At 46.0% G+C, this 15,897-nt stretch overlaps 1 protein-coding gene across 1 annotated transcript in view; it reads right to left on the bottom strand.

Moving 5' to 3' along the window:
* Nucleotides 1-15,587, bottom strand: part of LOC146062969 (IgGFc-binding protein-like) — a 129,864-nt gene extending 114,277 nt beyond the window's left edge. Inside the window, exon 1 of the mRNA XM_083174978.1 lies at nt 15,506-15,587. Coding sequence (XP_083031104.1) covers nt 15,506-15,587 — 82 coding nt within the window. The remainder of the gene's footprint in view (nt 1-15,505) is intronic.
* Nucleotides 15,588-15,897: the final 310 nt, after the last annotated feature.

Here is a 15,897-nt window from a genome sequence, read left to right as displayed (position 1 = left end):
GGCTTCTGTTAGGCAGTTTAGAGAGGGTTTGTTAGTGCGCACTTCAGTGATTCATTTTGCCACCTTGCACTTTGTCATTGTATTGCATTTGACATATTACATTGTCTATGTTATTCCTCACCAATAAACTTTTATAGGAGCTGCACCCTGGACAGTAAAGTGGCAAAGTCCAGCTTAACTTGCAGTGGGCTCTGGTAAAAACATTTACTAGCTGAGACTCTGCATCCTTTGGTTGGTAGGAACAATGTTGGCAGGAACAAGGGGCGGCACTTGGATGCTTGTGATAGTACTGTCAGCCTGAAATGTATCAGTAACTGCAAAATATCCACTGTACTGTACCATATTCCATCTTCAATGTAAATGGATACGACATGCAGATCCTGCCCATGTACATTGTCCTACTTAGTAGTAATGGATACATAATAAAAAATAATAAAAAAAATCACAGTTAGTGGCCTATATAATAATCCATTAAATTATCAAATGAGGGCTTATCAGTAATCAATAAAAATAATACAGTTAGGCCGGGGGGGAGGAGGGGGGCGTATGTTATTGTTGTGCCTAGGGGCGCCCTCACCCATGAACCTGTGAAATGTACAGTAGCAATCCTGCAAATGATGTGAAATTGCAATTCATATGACTAAACCTATGTATTAAAAGTGGCTACAGCAGTGAAATGTGCACAATAAGTCCCAGGTCATATTCTCAGATACATTTTCTTACCAAGAGAGAACACTTGCTGGAATAGCTATCCCAGTAGGAAAGTGTACCTGCTAACTGCTGATCACAGATGCCTGGATGTTGATGAAAGAGTGTAGGACTAGGAGGCAGTGGCGGAGCTACAGCACCGCAGCCCCCGCGGTCGCGGGGAGGCGCTGGGTAAGTGCGGGCGCCGGGGGGCTGCGGTGCTATTATAATGCCCCATCCCCCACAGCTTTACCTATGTTCGCTGCGGTGGTCCCGGCTCCCCTGGCTTCATTCTGCTGCTATTTCGACGGGCTATCATAAAATGTCCGCCCCCATATAGCAAACAGTTCTATGAAACTGTCTGCTGTATGGCGGCGGCCATTTTGTGATGGTCCGTGTTTAGCATCAGAATGAAGCCAGGAGGGGAGCCGGGACCAGCGCAGCGAATACAGGTAAATATGCGGGGGGGGGCATGGGCGGCCGGGGTGGTGGAGGGGGGGGGGCGTGATTTATTATCCGTGGGGGGGGGGCTCCCAAATTATAGTTACGCCGCTGGTAGGAGGTATCAATTTTGACAATGTAATTGTGATACATCCTGCTCTCTTCAAACATTAACTATTTGGTCTTCAGCAGCCAGGCCCTTATTAAAGGTAGGATGTTGATATAATTTGCTATGTTACAAATATGCTGACTTAGGGCCTTATTCTAGTTCACTCTTAGAATCAAATTCCTTCTTAGCTGGACAAAACCATGTGCACTGCAGGTAGGGCAGATGTAACGTGCGCAGAGAGAGTTAGATTTGGGTGGGGTTTTACTTCATAGTTAGATCTATATTGCAGTGTAAAAATAAAGCAGTCATAATTTACCCTGCACAGAAACAAAATAACTCACCCAAATCTAATTATATCTGCACATGTTACGGCTGCTGAGGGGAGGGGGGTACCTGTCAGCCTGAGGTCGGAGCTCACTCAGCGGAGGGGATGATGTGCGCCGCTGCTGTACCACTCCCCGAGGCCGCGAAGTTCCTGCAGCGAATGTACAGTCAGTGGCAGGGGTCCCTCTGGCGCATGGGAACTAGTACTAGTTCCTATATGCTGGAGGGACCGCTGACACTGAGGGGGGAATTTACTAAAGGAAATTTGTAAAAAATAGGTGTATTTGTATCCAGAAATACACTTATTTTTGACATTTACTATCCCGAAAATACGGCAATTCGTATTCTTATTGATAGCACATCAATACAACTACGAATTGATGTATTTTTGGGACAGTAAATGTCAAAAATAAGTGTATTTCTGGATACAAATACACCTAATTTTTTACAAATTTTCTTTAGTAAATTCCCCCCTGACTGTCCATTCGCCGCAGGGACCGGCTGCCGGGGGATGGTACAGCAGCGGCACACATCATCCCCTCCGCTGAGCTCCGACCGCAGGCTGACATGACAGGTACCCCTCCTCCCCTCAGCAGCCGCAGGGACCCCCCTCCTCCCGCAGCAGCTGCACGCTGTGGACCCGCTGCGGGTGCCTGCACCCGCAGCGGGACCATTTACACCGCTATTTACACGGGTCCTATCCAGGTTCTACCCAGGTTGGGACCTGGGTAGAGGACCCGTCTAAATGGACACGGATATGCCCCATTTACACCGCAGATGATCCGGGTCTGACCCGCAGCTGACCCGGATTTTTCGGTGGTGTAAAAGGGGTATTAGTAATAAACAAAAATAAAAAGCAAGGTGTGAGTGATCTGTTGCTTTTTCTTGTTGTTCATTTGTTAGGGTATAGAGCAGGGGTAGGGAACCTTTTTTGTGCCAAAGGCCGTTTGTATGGGGAAAAATCCTTCGGGGGCCATATGTAAAAATTTCTCTTACAAATTGTCCTGCTGCAGCCGTCCCACGCTCCGGCGGCTGCCACTGAATAGGACTGACAGTCTCCGGCTGCTGTTGATTAAGAGGAATCTCGCGAGAACTACTGATCTCTTGTGAGAATTCCCCTGTACGCGACTCCCGGCAAAGCCTCCGGGCAGGTGGGTGGGCCACTCAGACCGGCTACGGGGGCCGCATACGGCTCCCGAGCCTGAGGTTCCCCACCCCTGGTATAGAGGATCACTGGCTGCTTATTTCCACATAGTGAACATCCAATTATAAAGTTAAAAATAACTTTACCAGAGTTCAGAGTCGCCTAATTTGCATTCCAGGACCGGCTGTGAAACTTCCAGTGTCCTGAAGGTGAGTGTGGGTGGAACCGGTAAGGGTTACACTTAGGGTTACCGCCTCATCCCTTTAATTCCGGACACACATTAATTACACATGTTCTGTGGCTGGCTGACTTCAAGACTCCATGCACCTGGTTTTAAACTGCCACAGAAACTGTGTAATTAATATGTGTCCGGAAGCATGGGTGCCGATTTATGTTTTTGCTGGTGGGTGCTTAAACCAAAAATATAGGGGAGTGGCTTCATGGGGAAGGGGCGTGGACACCAAATAATCCCTTTACATATTATATTAGATTTATTTAGTTAGACACCCCCCCATCAATGATTACTGTTGATTTGTGTTACACTGTCTCACACTATAATGCTGTTTACACACGGGGGAGATATGGGCTGTAATCGCTGGGAATATGGTCGCAGGCGACCATATTGCCAGTGATTGGGAGTGTGCCCCGGCGATAAATCGCAGGGTGCGCGCTCCCGTTTTCTGCCCCATTGTAATCGCTGGTCGCAGGAGCTTGCTCCTGCGACCAGCTAATTACCTCTGCGGCACCCCCAGCAGAGGTGCCTTTTCAACAGCGACCATCTCTGGTCGCTTGTTGAAAAGGAGACACTGAGCAATATATTGCTCAGCAATATATTGCAAGCAATATATTGCTAGCAATATATCTCCCCCCGTGTGTACGCACCTTAAAACGCACCTTGCCTCAGGCAGCCGGATGCGGGACCATTTGTCTACAACAAGAAGATAGACAGCCATTAGGTTGACACCATTAGTTCGACAACTCAATAGGTCGACATGCTTTTAGGTCGACATACCATTAGGTCAACATATCATTAGGTCGACATGTCATTAGGTCGACATGCCATTAGGTCGACACTGCCATTAGGTCGACAGTGTCTAGGTCGACAGCCAATAGGTCGACATGGTTTTTTCACTGTTTTTTTACCCAAATGTCGACACCGTCGACATGGACACAGTTTGAAGTGAACCGCAGCCCCTCGCATAGCTCGCTTCGCTTGCAATGCTTCGGCAGTGTCGACCTAATGGCATGTCGACCTAATGGCATGTCAACCCAATGGTATGTCGACCTAATGGTATGTGTCGACCTAAAAGCATGTCAACCTATTGAGTTGTCGAACTAATGGTGTTGACCTAATAGCTGTCTATCTTCTTGTTATAGTCTGGATACCCAGGCAGCCAGCCCTGTGCACTGTAGCTAGGTAGTGTATATATCACGTACTGTAGCTCCCTCTTTCTCCTCAGCCTCCTCCAAGCATGTGACAGCACATTATGGGCCTTATTCTGGATGGTGCGGCCGGGCCGTACGCGTACGTTCCGGGGTTTTTAATGATCTGCGCATGCGTACAATCGCCAATGCGCAGGCGCGAACAGTCCACAACGCTTACGGACGGGTCTCTCCGTGCGAAAAAACCTGTACGCGAGAGTACGGGCATTGGGGGCGGCATAGGGGCGTGATGAGGGGAGCGGCCGAAATAATGAGGGAAAATGGGCGTAAATATGGGCGTACACGGGGGTGTGCACCAAAAATGAACGGTGCTACTACCGCACGATCGGCTAAAGCACCGTTCATTTCGGACACAAAACAGGCGGCCGCCAACCGCCACCTCAGACCACCCCTACAGATACCGCATGCCAGCGTGCGCCTGGGTTTGCTAATTTACGCTGATTACTACTCAAACACATACACCTGAATGTAATAAGCAATGCTGCAGTCTATTAAGTCCAAACCATGATTTCACTACCTGCAAGCCACACACAGCACTCAAACACATTGGAAGCTTATCTTTCTATACTTCTCGACATTTAAAGGTTTGTTTAACCCCTTCCCGACATATGACGTACATGTACGTCATATGACGGTTGCGGGGGAATCAAGCCAGCTCACGGAGTGAGCTGGCTTGAAAGAGAGCAGGTAATGGCTGTATATTACAGCCAGGTACCTGCTCTCACGGCCACGAGCGGCGAGTTCGCTGATCGTGGCCGTTTAACCCTTTAAGCACCGCGGGCAAAGCGCCCGCAGTGCTTAAATAGCTGATCGGAGGGGGGGCGCCCCCCTCCGGCGCCGATCGGGGCCCCCCGCGGCGAGATTGGAGGGTGCCGATCGGTTGCCATGGCAGCCAGGGGTCTAATGTAGACCCCTGTGCTGGCCATGTCAGCATTCCTATTACATCCTGCCTGAGGCAGGATGTAATAGGAAGTGCTGAAAATCACTATGTTCAGCCATAGAGCTCTATGGCTGAACCTAGTACAGGCGATCGCGCCCCCTAGTGGTCAAGTACACTAGGGGGCCTTGTAGTAAAAGTAAAAAAAAAAAAAGTAAAAAAAAAAAAAAAATATTAAAAGTTCAAATCACCCCCCTTTCCCCATTTCACAAATAAAAATAAATAAAAAATAAAAAAAATAAACATATTTTGTATCGCCGCGTTCCTAAAAGTCTGATCTATTAAAATATAACATTAGTTATCCTGCACGGTTAAAGGCGTAAATGGAAAAAAATTCCCAACGCCAAAACTACGTTTTTTGGTCGCATCGCCTACCCACAAAAATGTAAATAAAAGAGATCAGAAAGTCACACATATCCCATAATGGTATTAATTAAAAAGTACACTTCAGCCCGCAAAAAATGAGCCCTCACCCAGGTCCGTAGGTGGAAAAATAAAAAAGTTATAAGCCGCAGAACATGGCGACGCGACGCAAATTATTTTTTTTTTAGTGGTAAAACTTAACAAAAACTATATAAGTTTGGTATCACTGGAATTGTAACGACCCATAGAATAAAGATAACCCATCATTTTAAACGAACTATGAACTCCAAAAAAACCGTAACCAGCGCAAAATTGTGGAATTGCGTTTTTTTTCCTTTTTACCCCACATTGAATTATTTCCTGATTCCCCAGAATATTATACGGTATAGTAAATGGTACCATTAAAAAGTACAACTTGTCCCGCAAAAAAAAAGCCCTCATGTGTCTATATAGCCGGAAAATTAAAAAAGTTACGCTTATTTGAACGCGAGGAGGAAAAAAAAAGAAAAGTTAACAAAAAACGCCCCGTCGGGAAGGGGTTAATTTAAGGTAGGAATCTTTTTAAGACCTGCTTATATATGCTTATATATGCTAAGGTAGCTATTTGTTAAACAGTTATACACATTCACTACGTGCTTTCATAGACTTTACACAGTAGCACACTCAATCTACACAAGTCGACATGTGTCAACGTGTTCACTCTAATACAAACATAGGTTTTGTATTTATGATACAATAACATAAACCACATCTAACACCTACAAAGGATGTTTCAGCAATGTTTTAAGCCCATGCCCACTATTTTGCACACAATCTTTGTATAGTACCCAAAATACAGACCTGTACCACTATCTGATCTGCTATGAATTGGATTTTACTACACTCTGCATGTAAGATGCCACCAATCACATTATTGCACTCACATCTCTCTAACAAAGGATTCCTACATCTGCTTATGACACTGTAAAATCATATATATGTACAAAGTTAAACATGTTTGTCCACAAGCAATTTTATCATGTTTGGCCGATTCACACATCTTTTTTTAGAGAGGACACATATGCATTCCTACACAAATGTACCTTTTGACCCTTGTTTGTCTACCTCACCCACTCCATGAGGAAAGCATTGTTCTGGACCTGCTTTTACCTACTAATGTAGGAGCTACCTCACCTGCACACAAACTGCTTTCTCACCTATTAAGTTGCTCTGCACATGTGCTGACACAAACTAATTAGCAGGGAAAAGTTGGATAGGAACATGGGAATGGCCATGGAGAGGGTTACACATGGGAAACTTCTACCACACTTCAACAAATGCTCAAAAATACCCTGGTCAGTAAGTACACATAAATGTAGTATTTTTTTCACACAAGAAATTACACATACAACAATTGTGTTTTAATTGGTAAAATAAATTTATTTGCTGTTCAGCATCACAGCTTATTTGACACTTTAATGTCAGAAATCAAATAAACAAATAAAATATACACAAAAATAAAAAAACAGCCAGAACAAGAGGTTGCATATCTCCAAACATGTGTTACCCTGCAAATGCAATGGTGAAAGAAATGGGGACACCAGAATACGTACTGCAACAACCAGGGTGAATACTAAGCAAGATACACACCACCAAAAATTTATCCTGCATTTGTAGAGGTCAAAATAAGAACTTTAATGCCCATGGCACGAAAATGGATCGATGGCCAACTCAGGAAGTGGATGTCCAGTGCAATTTAAACATTTGGGGTCCAACCACAGAGGAAATGAACCAGGTCTCATTATTTGGGCCCTTTTTTCCCCTTTTTAGATGGGGCCTTGGGGACAGGGGCCTTTGGCTCAGATGGCTTGCGGCGTCTTCCCCTAGTGGACACAGGAGGGTCAGCAGAGGTGGAAGGTTGGGGAGCAGCTTGGTGTGGGCCAGCAGATGGGGGATTGTCCCTTAGGGACCTGGCGGTGGTCAGCAGCTCCGCAAGAATTTCATTCTGGCGGCTGAGGTGTTGGCCAATGCTTTGCATGCCAGCCGCCAGAGTGTCATTCATGCGGTTGAAGGCCTCACACTGCTGCCTGTTTGTGGCCTTCCAATCCGCCAGAATTTCCACAACCTGCTGCTGACGGACCGCAGCATCCTCCCCTTGCTTCTCGATCCTCTCCAGCGTCACCATCAAGCTGGCATCCCATGTGTCCTGTGTCTGGGGGTGTTGTCTTGGTGGAGGCTGGACCACTTGCTCCACCTGTGGCTCTGCAGAGGAAGATGCTGCCGGTTCATCCTGGGTTTCTGCTTCTTCTAGGATAATAATTGAAAACAATGTCACCATCACACACGCACTAAAAAATATCTTACAAAATACAATGCATTACTGTGACTTACCATCAAAAGCAGCAGCAAAGACCTCCACCGGGAGCTCACTATCCATATTGGATATCCCCCTGACCTCGGCCACATCAATGACATCCAAAGCATCCTGCTCCAGGGGGGTATATTCCAAATTATCTGGCATAGGCCCCCTCCCGGTGGACATGCTGTGTTTGTACCGGTCAGTCATCTTCCTCTTCAGTGTCGTTTTGAAGTCTGTCCACCTACAAGTTTAAAAATACAAATATCACCATGAGTTATGTGCACCACTGTGCTAGTGAACATCATGACTACGTGACATTTCCTAGTGTGGGTGATCTTATGTTTTTTAGCCATATGTGTCCCACACACACATTAATGTCTCCATTAGGAGGCATTTCAGTGTCTCATCTCATTCATTAGGCCACTAAATGCACATACATAGATCACTATGCAGAAATGACATCATCCATGGCCAAATTATGCACCTCCACCTGTTGTGAAACTACACATTCCACCATAGCTTGACAGTGTGGTTATTATGGAGTAATTTAACTATGGGATGGCATACTGGGATGTGTAGTTTCTCACCAGCTACATGTGCACAGTTTGGTCATTCTTGTTTCAGTAGCATCATATGGAACATGTTACAACAACTCTTTCAAAAACACACTTTCTCTTGTCCCATCACATACTTCACATACTTCACATGAGCAGAACTGTGCCCATAACCTCACATCACACCAATGGTGCATGTTTCATATATAAATGTGGGTTATTAGACATGGTTGTGTTCACATGTGACATTGAAGTGTAGCACTATCTACAAACACACCTTTCTATTATTCTCAAAACATACATGTAACATATGTACACACATATGACATTATCAGGGGGACAAACACACTTGCCTTTTCTTCACCGCTAGCCAATCTCTGACCACTGGTGACACCTGGTTCACTTCCTCTGTGATCTTGTCCCAAAGGTTTCTCCTTGCACTGGCACCCGGCTTCCTGGTTGGCAATTCTATCCATGCTGCCCGCCGGCTAATCTACGCCCGGACCGGCGTCCGCAGAAGCCTGGCACAAGTTGAGCGGCGCTGGTCTGACCTGCGCCGGCGGCAGCCAGTGATGCTTTCCACACTTCGCCGCCATATTGCCCCATGTAAGTTTTTATTTACTAGTATGTCTGCGTTTTTTTTTCAATGATTTCTGTAATTTTTATAAATATGTTCATGAGTATGTGGGTGTATAGGGGGTGTATAGGGGGTGTATAGGGGGTGTATATGGGGTGTATAGGGGGTGTATATGGGGTGTATATGGGGTGTATAGGGGGTGTATAGGGGGTGTATATGGGGTGTATAGGGGGTGTATATGGGGTGTATATGGGTGTATAGGGGGTGTATAGGGGGTGTATATGGGGTGTATAGGGGGTGTATATGGGTGTATAGGGGGTGTATATGGGCTGTATAGGGGGTGTATATGGGGTGTATAGGGGGTGTATATGGGTGTATAGGGGGTGTATATGGGGTGTATAGGGGGTGTATATGGGGTGTATAGGGGGTGTATATGGGTGTATAGGGGGTGTATAGGGGGTGTATAGGGGGGGTATAGGGGGGGTATAAGTAGTCGCTCTGTTTTTGGGTGTAGCATAGCAGTTAGTTCGCATGATAAATGTCTGAAATATAACAGCAATGATAATTTGTAAGGTTATGAGCATGACTAATGTGAATTTTTCTTTCCCCCATTTTTATGAAACCCAACCTTCGATTTCTATGCCATCAACATGAACATTTCAGCACGGGCAAGGGCACGCATTGAAGCCCGGGAGCAGGCAGCCCGGGAGCAGGCAGCCCAGGAGGAGGAAGAGGAGGAGGAAGAGGAAGAGGAGGAGGAAGAGGAGGAGGAAGAGGAGGAGGAAGAGGAGGAGGAAGAGGAAGAGGAAGAGGAGGAGACTATGGGTCCTGCTGGTGACCACCAAATTTCGACATCCCCTTCCACCAGCCACTCCCCTACCCCCACCCCCTCCCCTACCCCCACCCACACCCCTACCCCCACCCACACCCCTACCCCCACCCCCTACCCCCACCCCCTCCCCACCCCATTTCCAACCCCCCTACAAGTCTCCACCACCCACCCCCAAACCTCTCCAATCCCCACTCCAACCCACTACCAGTATCCAAAGTCCTATCCCATCCCCCTTGCTCCTGACCCCCCCAACCACCGGACACCCAACCAGCGGCGAGCAGGATGGCTCAACTAGCCGTAAGTAAATAATGTGTCTAATGTTTACCTACACATTTCTACACATAAACAATCACAACAACCACATATGTGTATCCAACATCAACATTAGTTGCAACATATCACTGCAGGGCGACCATGAGGTGTGGCCTGTCCTTCTCCAGGAACAAGGGTCCCCTTGGTGGTTTTTTGGAGTGTGGCCATGCCTCACCCCTTGAATAATTGACATAACAGTACATCCAATGAGATATCCGACATTAGTGGTGTTGTAGTTATGTGGGTCCAGGTGTTGGTTAACTCCACTTCCCAGCATGATGTGCAACATTAATTTATAGATTGTTTTGTTCGTAGTGTGTGAGGCCATGCGGATGCATGCTTTACAAACATAGCTTTAGGCCTATAATTTGTACAGCAATGTCCTAAATTTAAAATAGTAAGGAGTGCTTAAGCTGCAACAATGTCATAACCCTTAAATAGCACAGCCTAATTGTGAGGTTAGAGGTGAGTCCACCAAAACCAAACTACCAATTGGGATACAGCATACATTCATCCAAGAAGGAGTAATTGAATTAATGTTATTTACTATGTACAGTATGTGTGTGTTAACATATTATTTTTTAGTACTGTGTTTACAGCAGACCCATCTTCAATGTAGTTTAAAAATGTATGTGGCCTTCACACATAACTCACAACTTTTTATTATGTACAAATACAACAAACATTTGTGTATATTATATATATATATATATATATATATATATTTTTATCCCTTCACTACAGACAATGAACAGCACCAGGAGGAGGTGGCAGTCATCATACAGGAGATATTCCTGACTCTCCTGTACCTCCACATCCTGTTTTGCCAACTCGAGGCCCGCTTATAATTTTATTTTCAAAGTTTTTCAGTTTATATTTCAATAATAAATATTTCTGTTCAGAGAGAAGTTGCCTGTGTTGTGATTAAAAAATATGTTTGAAGGTTTGTAAGGGCCAGGGCCGTTTCTAGAGGCGGACAAGCCGTGCAGCCGCCCTGGGCGCCGCACGGCTTGTCCGCCTCTGTTGAATAGCCGGGGCGCCCGGCAGCTCCCCTCACGCCGCCTCTCCCCGGCGTCCGCCATTGTTGTAAAGCTGGGGCGCCCGGCAGCTCCCCCCACGCCGACTCTCCCCGGCGAACGCCACTGTTGAATAGCCGGGGCGCCCGGCAGCTCCCCCCACGCCGCTGCCCCCCCCTTCCTCCGCCTCTCCTCGGCGTCCGCCACACCAGCAACAGATGATTTTGTTTCAAAGGGGAGGAGAGGAGCGCATAGCGCGTCTCTGCCTTCCCCTGGCTGTGTCACTGGGCTGTTAGCGAATCATCTCGCGGGCCGGCAGCCAATCAGGAGCCAGCCCGCGAGTTATGATTGGCATAGTGAAGGGGAAGGAGAGATGCGCTAGAAGGCGGCGGGGGGACTGGAGGGGGTCTCGGAGACCCGGACTCTGCTTTCCCCAGCAGCAGCAACGGTGAGTTGTCCTGCTGCTGGGATATAATATTCTAGCACTGTGGGGGCATATAGGTCTTGCACTGAGGGGGGCATATGTGTGGCACTGTGGTGGCATATATGGCACTGTGTGGGCATATGTGTAGCACTGTGTGGGCATATGTGTGGCACTGTGGGGACATATGTGTGGCACTGTGGGGGCATATGTGTGGCACTGTGGGGGCATATGTGTGGCACTGTGGGGGCATATATGTGGCACTGTGGGGGCATATTTGTCACTGTGGGGGCATATATGTGTGGCATTGTGGGGGCATAGCTGTCACTGTGGGGGCATAGCTGTCACTGTGGGGGCATGTTTGGCACTGTGGGGGTATATATGTGTGGCACTGTGGGGGCATAGCTGTCACTGTAGGGGCATATATGTATGGCACTGTAGGGGCATATATGTGTGGCACTGAGGGGGCATATCTGCCACGGTGGGGGCATATATATGTGGCACTGTGGGCATATATGTGGCACTGTGGGGACATATTTGGCACTGTGGGGTCATATATGTATGGCATTGTGGGGGCATATATATGTGGCACTGTGGGGGCATATATATGTGGCACTGTGGGGGCATAGCTGTCACTGTGGGGGCATATATGTATGGCACTGTGGGGGCATATGTGTGGCACTGTGGGGGCATAGCTGTCACTGTGGGGGCATATATGTATGGCACTGTGGGGGCATATCTGCCACTGTGGGGGCATATTAGTAAACAGCATCAGTTGTATGGCAGCGGCGTGTGGGGCATAATGTGTAATAGGCATTACGTTGTGGGGAGTATTGTGTAATTGCCATCATGGTGTGCGGCGTAATATGTAATTGTCATCACAGTGTGCGGCGTAATGTGTAATTGTCATCACAGTGTGCGACATAATGTGTAATTGTCATCATGGTGTGCGGCGTAATATGTCATTGTCATCACAGTGTGCGGCGTACTGTGTAATTGGCATCACGGGTAAAAAGTGTATAATGATTTAAGTAGCCAGTCATTGTTTGGCCTTGATCTGTGAGGCGTACTAGGTAACTGTGTGGGCCTTTATATTTTTATGTCACTGTGTGGCCTTCAGCCCGCCAACTTAAGTGCGGGAGGACAATGTCTAGACGTGGAGGTTGCAAAAGTGACATGTAAGGTAATTGTTTCCTGATAGACCACGCCCTTATATTAAGCCACGCCCCCTTTAAAATAAACCACGCCCCCTATTTCGGCGCGCGCAATTTCTTCTATAACATGTTATGTATTGGTGGGGGGGGGGGGCGCATTTTTATTTCTTTGCCCTGGGAGCTAAATTGTCTAGAAACGGCCCTGGTAAGGGCAGGTACATACAGATGTGTAATGTAAGTTATATTTGTATTTTGATGTGAGGGGCAACGATTGCTGTGTGAATGTGTGTGCTTTTGAGTTAAATAACACATAGTGAAAATGCATGAATGTGTAATGTTGTTAGATGAAAACATCACACATAACATCAGGGTAGGTATACATGTTAAAAAATCAGATCAAACTAATTATGGACATAATTTAGTACATATACACAAACACCAACATAACTTGATTTAAAAGTAACAGCAATGTGGGGACACATAGATAGTGATTAAAATGCAACATTAGAACATAATAAATATACATGTAATGAGGGTTAAAATGATTTTTTATTAGGGTCTTTATTAAGGTAGACAATTGAGTTAATAGAAAACAATAAATGAATAACAATTAGAATAATTAATTAATTGTCTGAATTCAAGTTGAAAGGCAAGATTTGGAGGTCCCTATATGTGAAGGGTATGCCAGCGTGCACGGACGTACGCTCACTCTCACGAGCGGTGACATAAGCTGAGTTTTCTATTGAAAACAATAGGGACCCGTCCGTGCAAGCTGGCGTACGCTCAGATAGCCGCAAGAAGTCGGCGGGAAGACGGACGAGAGACGTCCGTAAACGGTGGCGTACGCTCTGTTGTACGCCAGTTGTCGGAGTCTAAGGGCTGGTCCGTCCGTGTACGTTGGCGTACGCTCAATTGTATGCCACTCCCCTTAGACGTTGTTTCTGGCCGTACGTATGCGGCTGAATTGTGGGTGGACTTAACCTCAACGGCCGTGTACGGAGAGCGTACGTTAAAATGGAACGTACGCACGTTTGGCCGCACCGATCAGAATAACCTCCTATATGCTTGGGAGTGCTAACAATGCTGAGGGAGGAGGGTCGAGTACAGGGGGAGTGTCCTAAATTCTGTGCTGCCTGGCTGTGGCTTATCACAGCCGACCAAGCATGGAGCCGGAGGGGACGTGAAAGACTTTTGGGCGGCAGCGGCTACCAGCCGTGCGGGCAGGTGCCGTGCCACCAGGCAGCACACTGGCAGGCACAGCACAGTAAGTTCTGGGGGTCGGACTCAGGACTATTTGCGGTGCGTGCCGCTGCCACACCCCTGGGTGGGGTTTGGGTGGCCCGTGGGTGCTGAACAATTTCGGTGGGTGCTCTGGCCCCGCCTATGTTCGCAAATAAAAGGATGAGGTGGTAACCCTAGTTTACACACACATAACACATTTTTAAATGTGAAATATTAATCTGCCATTTCCAAAAGCAGATGTCACACTGCCTGAAATCATCAGATTCATTACGGTCTGATTTCTTGTTCCTAGTCCACAAATCACATGCTTTATGAGTTGTTATCTCTGTCAGAATGGTGGCAAAGAAACTATACACATTGGCCCTATTCTGGTTCACTTGCAAAGGCAAATTCCTTCTGAAATTGACAAAGCCATGTTCACTGCAGGGGGTGCAGATGTAACTTGTGCGGAGAGAATTAGATTTCAGTGGGTTAATTTGTTTCTGTGCAGGGAAAATACTGACTGCTTTATTTTTACACTGCTATATATATATGGCTGGATCACGGCGGCACTCGTCTCAAATGACAAATAATGACCAGGAGACTGGATACGTTCCCAACGTTTCGAGGCGGTGTGCCTCTTTATCAAGGTGCACCTTGATAAAGAGGCACACCGCCTCGAAACATTGGGAACGTATCCAGTCTCCTGGTCATTATTTATCATTTGAGACGAGTGCCGCCGTGATCCAGCCCTAAATACCCTGAGCTCCTCTCAGGCCATTTATACACGGGGGGGCACTGCTCAATACAGCCAGCACATCTGTCGGAGTGCCGCCACACCATACCTATATATATATATATATATATATATATATATATATATATATATATCTCATCTTACTTTGTAGTAAAACCCCACCCATATCTATTTCTTTCTGCACACGTTACATCTGCCCCACCTGCAGTGCACATGGTTTTGTCCATTTGAGAAGGAATTTGCCTTTCCGAGTGAATGAGAATAAGGACCATTGTATTTTATAAAAAAAACGATAGTATGTATCGTAGTAGTATGATAAATGTATGCTAAAAAGGAAACTTGTAATGTATTGTTTCATTATAAACACATACTGAATTATTGCTATTATTATATTACTGGAACAGAAGGAGGAAAAAGGAAAACTAAGTATGAGTAAGTCAGTAAGTATGTGTTAAGGTAATTGCAAACTGAGACAAACCCATATGGAGATGCCAATAGATTTTTCAGTAACTTTATTATTTTCTAGTTCCTGGTACATGTTGGGTTCCTCTGCCTCCTTGCCTTTTGCTATATTACTGTATGCCCCCTTTTCCAATATGGGGAAACAGGAGCCTCTTTGGGCTGGTATGGTATAGTTCCCCTCTAGCCCTCCTATCATTACCATTATTTATATAAGGCTAGCTCCTGCCTTAACCCTACATTTCTCTTGGCCTCAATCTGGGGTACAGTACTTCTGTTTTATTTCAGTATTTTGCTAGGTAAGCAAGGAGAAATAAAATATTTTACTTGAAAAAGGTGTAGAAAAGCGAGCATGCATTAGGAAATGCTTTGCATTGTTGTGATACTATTTCCAAGTGATTTAAAAAGATTCTAACACTGGCTTTCATATTTAGCTGTATCTGAAAATGTGAATACTTTCAGTAGATGAGCAAATAAATCAGCAAAGTTGTACTTCATCTCCACGCTTTGATAAATCTCTCTCAGAGATTTTATTAATACAGATATATATATATATATATATATTTATCTATCTATCTATCTATCTATATATATATATATATGTCTGGCCATTGTTTGTCCTATCAGTGGATAGGTATTGGGACTATTCACTGTTTGTCTTCACCGCTGTTTCACCTGTCTTAAAGGTGCATACAGACTTTATTTTTTCACGCTTGGAGGTGTTGTTTTTGGGACTATGGAGATTCCTGTACAGGGTACACAGACTGCCCCCTCGGGCTTTAGTAATATTGCCCTGCAATTAGGGGAG

Source organism: Crinia signifera, chromosome 3 (genome assembly GCF_055691185.1).
Source record: "Crinia signifera chromosome 3, ASM5569118v1, whole genome shotgun sequence".
Lineage (NCBI taxonomy): Eukaryota > Metazoa > Chordata > Amphibia > Anura > Myobatrachidae > Crinia > Crinia signifera.
The sequence above is the reverse complement of the archived record's forward strand: the minus strand, read 5'-3'. Positions and strand labels throughout refer to the sequence as shown.